This window comes from Podarcis gaigeae, assembly GCF_964106915.1.
Source record: "Podarcis gaigeae genome assembly, chromosome: 2".
Classification (NCBI taxonomy): domain Eukaryota; kingdom Metazoa; phylum Chordata; class Lepidosauria; order Squamata; family Lacertidae; genus Podarcis; species Podarcis gaigeae.
Genome location: NC_139679.1, coordinates 17,731,267 through 17,743,435, shown reverse-complemented (window position 1 = coordinate 17,743,435; position 12,169 = coordinate 17,731,267). Strand labels below are relative to the sequence as shown.

At 45.8% G+C, this 12,169-nt stretch overlaps 1 protein-coding gene across 7 annotated transcripts in view; it reads right to left on the bottom strand.

Annotated features, from left to right (window-relative positions):
• The window catches only part of COL2A1 (collagen type II alpha 1 chain), a 97,637-nt gene that overhangs the window by 39,104 nt on the left and 46,364 nt on the right, over positions 1–12,169 (bottom strand). For all 7 annotated transcript variants that reach the window (XM_083728821.1, XM_083728820.1, XM_083728816.1 and 4 more), the window contains 6 exons: positions 11,141–11,185; positions 10,837–10,935; positions 7,905–7,958; positions 4,090–4,197; positions 2,150–2,203; positions 29–127 (listed from right to left, as the gene is read on the bottom strand). In XM_083728821.1, the coding sequence (XP_083584947.1) occupies positions 29–127; positions 2,150–2,203; positions 4,090–4,197; positions 7,905–7,958; positions 10,837–10,935; positions 11,141–11,185 (459 nt within the window). The remainder of the gene's footprint in view (positions 1–28; positions 128–2,149; positions 2,204–4,089; positions 4,198–7,904; positions 7,959–10,836; positions 10,936–11,140; positions 11,186–12,169) is intronic.

Genomic DNA, 12,169 nt, shown 5'->3' with positions numbered 1-12,169 from the left:
TGTAACCCTCGTGTGTCTAATGTCTTACCCTAGCGCCAGGCAGGCCAGGCTCTCCAGGACGGCCGGGATCTCCAGTGGCTCCTTTGGGACCCCCAAGGCCAGGAGGTCCACGTTCACCAGGAGCACCCTGCCCAGGAAAAAATAAGCAAGAAATGCATTAACTCAGAGAAATGAGGAAAGCTAGACCCAGTGATGCTTGGGTCAATGGTTTACCATCCAATGGTTATCTCTGGAAATGGTAATAATAATCATAAATAATAATAAATAATAATAATTTATTTATACCCTGCCCATCTGGCTGGGTTTCCCCAGCCACTCTGGGCGGCTTCCAACAGAACACTAAAATACAATAACCTATTAAACATTAAAAGCTTCCCTAAACAGGGCTGCCTTCAGATGTCTTCTAAAAGTTTGGTAGTTATTTTTCTCTTTGACATCTGGTGGGAGGGCGTTCCATAGGGTGGGTGCCACTACCGAGAAGGCCCTCTGCCTGGTTCCCTGTAACTTGGCGTCCAGCAGCGAGGGAACCACGAGAAGGCCCTCGGTGCCGGACCTCAGTGTCCAGGCAGAACGATGGGGGTGGAGACACTCCTTCAGGTATACTGGACTGAGGCCATTTAGGGCTTTAAAGGTCAGCACCAACACTTTGAATTGTGCTCGGAAACGTACTGGGAGCCAGTGTAGGTCTTTCAAGACCGGTGTTATATGGTCTCGGTAGCTGCTCCCAGTCACCAGTCTAGCTGCCGCATTCTGGATTAGTTGTAGTTTCCGGGTCACCTTCAAACGTAGCCCCACATAGAGCACATTGCAGTAGTCCAAGCGAGAGATAACTAGAGCATGCACCACTCTGCTATAACTATACACTTGATGAACCATTTTTAAACCAGTTTTAACAGTGAACTTTGCAACTTCTGTGAAAGGGTTGCGGCTGACGCAACTAACACAATGCAGACCAAACTAACATTTCCAAAATTCTTTAGCAGGCATGTATGACTGATTTCAAAACTAATTTAGATGTAATTTAAACACACCTGTCCTTTATCTGCACTTTCATAATAGGGCTGCCCATATCATGGAAAAACCAATGCTGTAGCTGATCTTGATTCAGTCAATTAACTTTGGCTGCTCTATTTGCAGACCATTCAAATTTAACTTCTGTGAGTCATTTACCCCGTATGTGCCCACTCGATTGCTTCAATTGGAACTGGTAAAAGTGCCACATAATACCCACACCACATCTGTAATAACTCGATTGTTTAGTGTGGCAGCACTAAAACTTTTGAACTCCCTGTCTCCCAGGTGCCTTCAATGCATTCCTTTTGGTGCCCGTTGAAGACATTCTTACTCAGACAAGACTACCCAGATGTTTAGAAGGTTTGTAGGAGTTTTAATTTATTTTAGTCTATTTCACTGTGGTTTTAAGCTTCTGTATGTTTTAAATTACAGTTGTAAATTTTTTAGTGATCATTTAATCATTTTTGTAAACCGCTTTGAAGTTTTTCTACAATCAATCCCATCAGATGTCAAAGAGATGAACAATTACACAATTTTCTGAAGACAGTTTTTAATGTATGATTTTTCACTGGGGCAACCCAGTCAGATGGACAGGGTATAATAAATTTATTATTATAATTATTATCATAAGTATATAATTTTTATGAAATAAATAAAATTTAAAAAATAGAGCTCCAAGATGGCTTTGATGAAATAATATTTGAGATTACAAAAACATTTAAAAGAAAGCTTTACTAGAAACACAGAAACTTATGCTCTGAGACCCAACTCAGGGGCTTAAAATTTCTTATCAAGTATCTCCAAATTCCATTTGTTACAGAATAAAGTTGACTTAACCTGTGTCCCGCCCCACCACCAATGTTTCTGGAATCCCAACTATCATCAGTCCAAGCAAGCATAGGTAACAGTGAGGGATGATGGGAGTTGTAATCCAGAAATACTGGAGGGTCACAGGTGTCCTATGTCTATTCTAGAGCAAAGCACACAGGGGAAAACATCGCTCCTTCAAAGAAGCAGTCAAATGACCCTATACAACACAGAGCAAGGAAGCAGGAAAGGGCATCTAAATTCACTCTTAACCCTCCCAAATTTGTCCTTTCATTCAGATGGAAGCACAGCAGGCCCAAATGCTCACCTTGGGACCGGCCAATCCATCCTGACCTGGGAAGCCACGGTTTCCGGGAGCACCCTAAAAACAAGAAAGCAATGATAACATAAACCAAGTAAGTCAAGGAGTGCAACAGTTCAAGAAGCTGGGAAGGGCACTAGGAAGCATTTCCAATAGCAAGGAGTAAACCAGGAACTGTGGACATCTTCAGTTTAAAAGGCATGGCTCAAATAGCACAAGGAAGCAGCACAAACAAGAACTACTAGGGGTGCTACAGCCACCAAGTGACCCAATGTTATACAACCACTAGACAGGTGACAAAGTCCTGCAATATTTGCTAAGCTCCTGCAGGGGCTTATCCTGTATCCATATAATATAACCCATTCTAGGTAAAGAGGGTTTGTGCAACAGAATTCCTAATACTCTAAAATCCACTTCAAATAAGGTCACTTCCTGTTCATTGAGCATTCATCCTGGTCTGCACAAGGTTTGCAGGTAGGTGAGACAATAGAGCACTAGGCACACTTTCCCAGGACATTTCCCTATCACTTTCCTTCTTGCAGTTTTAAGAGGAAGCAGGCAAGTTGCACAAGAGCACCAAATCAGCTGCAATCACGCAACTTGAATTTGTCGGTATGTGTCTGAACCCACCCCAAAACCGTCAAATGTCTGGAAGTGTCCTTTGTCAATGTGAAGTGTAAACAACATATTTGCAAACAGGAGTGTTAGAGAGGTTCACTCTTCAAACAGTTGTGACTGGCTGCAGCTCAACTGCTGAGGGTTTAAAGGTCAAGGGACCCCTGACCATTAGGCTCAGTCGTGGCCGACTCTGGGGTTGCGGCACTCATCTTGCTTTATTGGCTGAGGGAGCCGGCATACAGCTTCCAGGTCATGTGGCCAGCTTGACTAAGCCGCTTCCGCGAACCAGAGCAGCGCACAGAAACGCCGTTTACCTTCCCACCGGAGCGGTACCTATTGATCTACTTGCACTTTGACGTACTTTCAAACTGCTAGGTTGGCAGGAGCAGGGACCGAGCAATGGGAGCTCACCCCATCGCAGGGATTCGAACCGCCGACCTTCTGATCAGCAAGTCCTAGGCTCTGTGGTTTAACCCACAGCGCCACCCGCGTCCCTGTTGAGGGTATACTCTGTACCAAAAAGGTACACAATGAGATCCACTGTGCAAGCCATTGGGCGTTTCATCAGGCTGGGTCTCGGGCTGTGCACTGCAGTGGTGGCTATGTTACAGTTCCCAAGGGACCGCTGCAATTTTAGGGTCAGGACTCACCCACCCCCATGCATCTTAATGAAGAAATTGTTCAAAGTGTAATCATTCCTTGCTTGGCCCTTCAAGCTTCATTCATGCTCCACCTCACCTCCCACTTCCGGAGCCCAGGACAGTCCCTCATCCATCTCTCAGCAGCATCCCACCATTCTGTGCTCAGCTCCTCACATCTCAGAGTCTGCCCCCTGCTACTTGTGATCCCTGCCTCTCTAATGGCTTCCTGGCACACTCTCTAGCTCTTCCTGGTCCTTTGAGCCCATAGGCAATTCTTCAATGCAGCTCTATACTAAGGTTACCAGATTTTTTTCAATGACACTTTTCAACTTCAACAGATTTTGTCAGGGGACTGATTTGTAAATCTGGGGACTGTCCCCAGGAAACAGGGACGTCTGGTAACCTTACTCTATACTCCATTACAACGACCACTCACCTTCCCCCTGAAAGCTGAGCAAGAGGTGGCAGCATGCCCCTGGTATGCCACAGAGATGCCAGTACAGCAAAGTTCTTCCATCACTTTCTGCATTATGTTGGGCACCCCACAGGGCATACTGCAAGTTCCAAAGCAAGCCTATTGCCAGGGGTTCGAGCCATTTGGCTCAATGGCTTCCCCCCCAAAGAAGACAGCCCTCCCTCTGCTCTTCATGTAGGAAGGTTCCTTACCCCCCAAACGACGTCACCTACCCTCTCTCCAGGCGGTCCAATGGGCCCTGCAGCTCCTGGTTCACCACGGCCACCTCTCTTGCCTTCTTCTCCAGCTGGTCCAGGAGCTCCTTGTGGGCCTGAAGGTCCCTGGGGACAGCGGGGAACAGAACATACAGGCTTAGTCACTCTTTGAGCCCCTTCATCATTTTATGCCAAGCCCTACCAATGGTCAGCCCACTATACTGTCTTAAAGAGACAATAAGGCATCACCAGGAAGTGACCTCAGAGTCTGATGAGAGAACAATGCAAATAGCCATGGCAACAGAAAGGTAATTTTGGGCAAGTGGCTTAGGAGGCAGGAAACAGAGGTCACTATCCTTTTTTCCTTGCTGCAAACTATTTATTGATTTGCTGCATTTATACCTCACTTTCTTCCAAGGACCTCAAGGCAGTCCACTCCATTTTATCCTCATAACAATCCTGTGAGGTGGGCTACAATGCGAGATCCGAAGTTTCCTGGCTGTGGATTTGAACCCAGGTCTCCTCAGTCCTACCCTGACAACTCTAACCACTACCCCAACACTGCCTCTCTTTCAGAGATTTTTCAGTGCCCAATAAACTGGGACCATTAATGGTGATTCCATTAAATTTTATCCTGACAAAGTTTCAACCCAAGAAGGAATTAGATTTCAACCTTGAGGTGCTGCTGAGTGAAAAAGGATTATCAACTGAATTATTTTAGGCCAAGATATACATGAAGCTTATATTAAAGGTAAAGGGACCCCTGATCATTCGCTCCATTTGTGGCCGACTCTGGGGTTGCGGCGCTCATCTCGCTTTATGAGCTGAGGGAGCCGGCGTACAGCTTCCAGGTCATGTGGCCAGCATGACCTTCTGGCGAACCAGAGCAGTGCATGGAAACGCCATTTACCTTCCCGCTGGAGCGGTACCTATATATATACTTGCACTTTGATGTGCTTTCAAACTGCTAGGTTGCCAGGAGCAGGGACCAAGCAATGGGAGCTCACCCCTTCGCGGGGATTCGAACCGCCGACCTTCTGATCGGCAAGCCCTAGGCTCTGTGGTTTAACCCACAGCGCCACCCGCGTATCTACTTGCAAAGAATTTCCAATCCAATATCTATTGAGGGATGATATTCCCAAAACTACTGAGATTGTTTCAGGATATTTTGCCGAGATTTTTAAAGTCAAATTTAAAACTACTTAATTTTACTTAATGGTGGCTATCAAGCCACCATTAGACATTTTTAGACATTTTATGTATTTAATATGTCTGGATTACCAATGGTTTATAGATGGTTCCTTGGTATGTTAATTTATTGTCTACATCATGCCAATAAAGGCTGAATAAATATGCATGATTCTGCACAGTCATGGGATGTGGAAGCCCTCCTGACTTGCTGTTGGATGAACTGTCTCACATCTATGGAAGCTGATGAGCCAGAGAACCACTTGGTTTGTGTACACTGGCACAGCTTCACTAAACCCAGCAGGCCTTCTGCTGAAGCACACACACTACTGTAAGGGACTCTTTGAAGGCCTCTGATGCCAACCTGCTGAGCATTATCTCCTCATTTTCAGAATGGAAAATTCAGCACAGAACGACATCAGTGCCAAGCATTAAAGAGTGGGGACCCAGATGCAACAGGGCAGCCATTGTTTGCCAAGCCCCAGGTCACCCATAGGAAATAATTTTTAGCCAAAGGGACTGGCAGGGGAGATGACCGAGCCTTATTCCTCCCTGAAAGCAAGCAGGCGAGATGGGCACAGAGATCCTTTATTATACCAGATAGGCTATAAAGAAGGCTGATCGCCGAAGAATTGATGCTTTTGAATTATGGTGCTGGAGGAGACTCTTGCAAGTCCCATGGACTGCAAGAAGATCAAACCTATCCATTCTGAAGGAAATCAGCCCTGCGTGCTCACTGGAAGGGCAGATCCTGAAGCTGAGGCTCCAAGACTTTGGCCACCTCATGAGAAGAGAAGACTCCCTGGAAAAGACCCTGATGTTGGGGAAGATGGAGGGCACAAGGAGAAGGGGATGGCAGAGGACGAGATGGTTGGACAGTGTTCTTGAAGCTACCAGCATGAGACTGACCAAACTGCGGGAGGCAGTGGAAGACAGGAGTGCCTGGCGTGCTCTGGTCCATGGAGTCATGAAAAGTCGGACATGACTAAACGACTAAACAACAACAAAGGCTATAAACTAGTGTTTACCAAACCTGGGTCTCCAGCTGTTTTTGGACTGCAATTCCCATCATCCCTGAGTGCTACTCTTGCTACCTAGGGGTGATGGGAGTTGTAGTCCAAAAACAGCTGGAGACCCAGGTTTGGGGAAGCACTGCACAAATGGGGACGCATTTGCCCATATGAAGCGTCACACCGTTGATCTACCTAGTCAAGTTTACTCTTTGACTAGTGTCTGTGGCGCTGCAAGGACTCAAGCAAAGTTCTTTCTCAGCCCTGCTACCCAAAACCTTTTTAAATGGATATGTAGGGACCATCTGAATGCAAGACATTTGTTTCACCATTCAGCCAAGCCCTTGCCAAAGGCACAAGCTCCTGGTAGCACCTGATTAAATCAGCATGCCGTTTCAAAGTGCCATGATACAATTGTGTTTCTTTGTCCCCCGTCCCCCAGATGACCTCTGCAGCAGTAAAACAGTTAACAATGAACTGGCCCTAATGAATTTACAATCTACATGTAGGTAGCTTGTGGCTATGTGTCCTCTCCTGGTGTCCTGTCCCATGTTGGCTCTGCCAGACAGCCACATATAAGCATTTCATTTGCACAGAGAATAGCATGGAAAATCCACGAGTAGAACTGAACTGCAGTCATTTTCAGATTTTTATATCGGATTTCATAGAACAAGACATCCATACATGAAAGTACAAAGCCCAGAAGGAGGAAAGGTGGACATTAACCTTCTCCCTTGCCCCATGTAGTCTAGGGCAGTGGCGTAGCGTGGGTTGTCAGCACCCGGGGCAAGGCAAGTAATTTGCGCCCCCTAACCCCTAACCCACCGGGCGCCAGGTAGGGGCAGAGAGCTGCGAGTGCGAGCGCGCCCCCCCAGATGTTGCGCCCGGTGCAGCCACCCCCCCCTGCACCCCCCACGCTACGCCACTGGTCTGGGGGCAAAGGAATTCTAATTTCTGAACCGTGCAGCTGGAGGGGATTATGACGCAGCAGAATTCCCCCTCTACCAGAAGCCCTGGCTGCACATACCATGACGTGGGCTATTGACAGGCTACCACAGTGTTCATGCTGGTAGTAGCTGGCAGATGTCCCTGAAACTCATATCAGATTGCTCAGTGCATCCACCCTAATGCCCAGAGCAGGGGTAGCTGGAAGGTGTTATTGTTTTTTGGGGGGTGTTATTGGATTATTTTTATTTCATATATTATGATCTTTTCTGTGAACTGCCCTGAGACCTCGAGTTATAAGGCGGTATATAAATTCAATAAATAAATAAAATAAATAGCCACACCCACAACTGGCATATGGCCCTTGGAGGGGTGGCTGAGAGTCAATGTGGCCCCCAGATCGAAAAAAGTTAGCCACTCCTAGTGTAGAGGATGAACAGGGAGCAACTGATACCATATTTACTCGAATCTAATGCTCACCTTTTTTGGCCAAATTACGTTGCGAAAATTAAGGTGCCCATTAGATTTGATGGCACATTTACATTTGCCAGCAAATACCTTTTTTGGGTTTCAAGGTTCTGAAAATTGAGGTGCACATTAGATTTGATGTTGCATTAGACTCGAGTAAATATGGCACATCCAAAGAACAGACAGCATGCCAGGCATAAAGGCACGTCAGCAAATACTTACAGGTTCACCCTTGGGACCTTGTTCACCTTTGAAGCCTGCAATCCCAGGTTCTCCCTACAGAGAAAGGAAAGGAAACATATTAAGAGTAGTCAAGCTCCTATTATCACGTCAAGCTACTTGCTGATCTGGTCAGCAGAAGTTCCAACTCAGCATCCTCCGTGTTGAAACATCCAGAGGGTGCGTTCCTTTGAATAAAAGGGCAGAGACCCAACACCAGGCTGGATAAGTGGCAGAAGGACTGGGATGATACAGAGGATGGGAAGGGAAACACTGATGAGTGAAAATTAGGAGGCGTGGGAAAGAGAAGATTCTAAATGGAAAGAATCACCAGTTTAGCTTTCGAAGTCTCCTAACAGCATGTGCTACAGCTGGTGGATTCTGTTGTTGTACTCCAGCTCACTTCTGTTTCACAACCTTGTGTCTAAGTCTTCAAACATGCACCAAAAAAATCCAGAATTGACCTCATCCCCTAGCAGGTGTGGATATCCTCACTATCAGACAGATTTTCTGAACTTGGGTAAACAGAGCTGTACACAGAATTCCCAATGTGACCATATCCGATTCAACTTTTGACCCCTTTGCTAATAATCCCTAATTTGTCTTTTTTCACTGGCACGTCACATTGTCAATATTTGCAGTTACAGATAGGTAGCCGTGTTGGTCTGCCATAGTCAAAACAAAAAAAAATCCTTCCAGTAGCACCTTAAAGACCAACTAAGTCAGTTCTTGGTATGAGCTTTCGTGTGCATGCACACTTCTTCAGATACAATATTTGCAGTAAGCTATTCATCATGACCTCAAGATACCCTGCCTGGGAAGTCACTGAATGGTCAGATCCCATCAGCGCAAGAAAATCTCTCCTCTTATCTCATGACTGCATACTTGTAGACACTGCCAAAGAGCTGCAAGGGGTAGGATTTCCCTTTGTAGAAGCCATGATTATTCTCTCTCATGTTTATAATTCTCTTTTTAAATAAAGCTTTCCACTAATTTTCCAGGACTGAAGTTAGGTTAATGAGGCTCTAATTTCTTAGATCGTGCATGAAAACTGGTGTTCTGATAAATATTTTCCAGTTTTTATGGCAAAGAAGCTGATTTTAGTGACAAGATTCATGTTTTTGCTAGAAGCCAAGCAATCGTCACATTCAAAAACTCTTTAAGAATACCTGGGCATCTGCCACCCAAAATCCAATGACTTGTGTGATTTTAGATGTCAAAGCACCTCTTTGTTTTCTCAGAAGTTGAGCCCCTCAGAGTTCAGCTGGCGGTCTGCTCCTGTATATGTGTCTAGCACAGAAGCATTTGTCCTTGAGATGCCCCCAACCCCAAGGTGGTTCAGATGAAGGTCTCTTTCTAACATCTTCCACAGTGAAGAGCAATGCAAAGCATTCATTTAGCTTCTATGCAATCTCCTCACGTTATTTTAGTACAGTTGTACCTTGGTTCTCGAATGCCTTGTGACTTGAATGTTTTGGCTCCTGAACACCGGAAACCTGGAAGTGAGTGTTCTAATTTGCGAAAGTTCTTTGGAACCCAAACGTCTGACGCAGCTTCCACGGCTTCTGATTGAGCGCAGCAAGCTCCCGCAGCCAATCGGAAGCCGCGTCTTGGTTTTTGAACGTTTTCGGCATCCAAACGGACTTCTGGAACGGATTCCGTTCGAAAACCAAGGTACAACTGTAATTCTTCCATGCTGTTGTCGCACCTTTTTCTCAACACGGACAGTCCATCACTGGGGCTGCTTTGTTCCATCTCAGCTGAGGCTCGCACAATCTAGAAGCTGCCTGCTTTTTGTTGCTCAGCACAGAGTGAAAGGTGCCTCTGCTTCTCTGCGTATCACAGAGAACTCTAAGGCAGTGTTTCCCAACCTTGTGCCTCCAGATGTTTTTGGCCTACAACTCCCATCATCCCTGACCACTGGTCTTGCTAGCTAGGGATGATGGGAGTTGTAGGCCAAAAACATCTGGAGGCACAAGGTTGGGAAACACTGCTCTAAGGTTCAAGGACTCTCCCTTTGTGCTGGGCACAGAGAACTAGGGGGAACTAAGGATGCAGTTAGCCAGATACACCAAAATAATTTCTCACCGCATCCAACATAGGAAGCTGCCTTATACCTAGTCAGACTGTTGGTCCATCTAGTTCAGTATTGTCTACACTGACTGGTAGCAGTTATCCAGGGTTTAAGGCAGGGAACCTTCCCAGCTCTATCTGAAGATGCTGGGGACTGAACTTCTGCATGCAAAGCAGGTATTCTATAACTAAACCATGTCCTTTAACCCAAGTGTTTCTGAAGCCCCATGCGCACTGAAATACCACACGGCAAAAAAATCAGGGGACTGGCAGGGTTAGGGCTGATCATCGATAATGACTGGCTACAAAAGCCAGTTCAAATTTGTGGGTTCCTAGCTACTTCCACCTCTTATTATCCACTTTCCCAAAGCTTAGTTAAAATGTGAATATCAGCATTGGGGAGAGGTTGTTAGTTTCCGTTTTGCCACTGAGCAGCTGCATGGAGTCACAGGACTCTGTTTACATTCCAGAGACAGTCCAGGCTATTGGAAGTCTCACGGGAAACTAGAGACGGATGTGACGTTACTGGTTTCCTGTTTCCTTTGTTCAGTTGCTCTCTGCTTTCATAGAGAGAAGATGTGTCTTTGCTTTCTGCGTAGTTAGGATAATAAAACTCTTTGCAATGTAGCCCAAACCTCTCGTCTCTTTCCTGTGCTGGAAACTCTGCTGAATGGAACGTGCCTTGGAGCCTTATCAAAGGCTCAAGTTGTTAAACACGTCGGGAGGCGATTCCGAAGGACTCGGGGGAAGAAAATGAGCTTTATCAGCTTGGCCGAGCGGAGATCCCGACAGAGGTTATGCCTAGTAACTTTGAGCACAGGATCATCAGTCTGGAGAGTCAGACACCTTGAAGTTTTCTTACCGCCTGGCCTTTGGGACCCAAAGGCCCAGTTGCACCTTGAGGCCCAGGTGGTCCACGTGGGCCAGGAAATCCCGGAGCGCCAGCAATGCCAGGAGCACCCTACGGACAGAATTGAGAAGGCAATTAAGGACAGGAGGGGGGTCTGAGAAACAGCAAATTACTCGGCAAACTATTGTACAGGTTCTTGGTTGATACTGTTCATGCGATGGGCAGAGGTTATTGAACATTCACTAGATCTTCTGCAGACAACATCAGTTCTACCTTTCAAATGCATCTCCACGCACCCAAATAATGTGGCACTCACCGCTGATCCTTTAGCACCAGGGATCCCATCAGTTCCAGGGTTGCCCTAAAAACAAAAATAAGGCATTGATCAAACCTCTTTCCAATAAATGGTTGACTTGGTCCCTTCCATGTTCCCTTCCCAGAGAGCTACCCAGTATATGAATGGACAGATTATTAAAGCACGGGTCTTAAGGCAAATGGTGGTTTTTTTCTCTCGTTCAGAAAAGGGGTAAAAGTACCAAGAATGATGAGCCTGGAAAGAAAGCACATCCATATTCTTATGGGGAAAGTTAGTAGGTCACCAGACATTTAGTAGTCTTCCTGCATTATGTTTAAACAAACATATTTCACTTCCCTCATCCTCCCATTATCAGAACCATTTTCTTCCATCTTTTAAAAAAATATAGAACACGTTTTGCATATATCTACCAACTTTACTATAGACACTTTTCTAATTTTCTTTTTGAGGAAGGGGGTTGTTGTTGTTTGTTACCTTGCACAGCCCCAGCAATTTCACAACCACATCTCAAAAGTCCCTGCTTTGTTCCACAACCATAAAACTAAAAGATCTACAAAGCAAAATTATTGATGTGCACATGCTGGTGTCACGATCCATGCACAAATTTAGCTTTAAAAGGGGGAAAGTGGGGGGGGGGGGGAGAGAAGCAAGACCCAGATCCACATCCTTGAGAGAAGGAAGCATATTTGAACGACAAACATACAAGGAGAAATTGAGGGCAACCAGGCCCAAAATGGGAGTGGAGCACAGCAGAGAGGTTCTGGTCTAGATAGATATCATTTAGAAATCTAGACAGATATCATTTAGAGGCATGAATGAGGACAGTGTCACTGTAGCAGCTGGGTGGGGATTCCCTCCTAGCAAGTAGAATGAGACAGCCCCCTTTATGCAACGTTTTTAGCACGATAGGGTAGCAAATTGTCAATCGTTAAGTTTACAACTGCAGTTTAACCAGGTGGGTGGGGAAAAGAGAGACACCTGCTTCACATGACCTTATTGATGCACAGCTCACTTATTATTTACCTATCC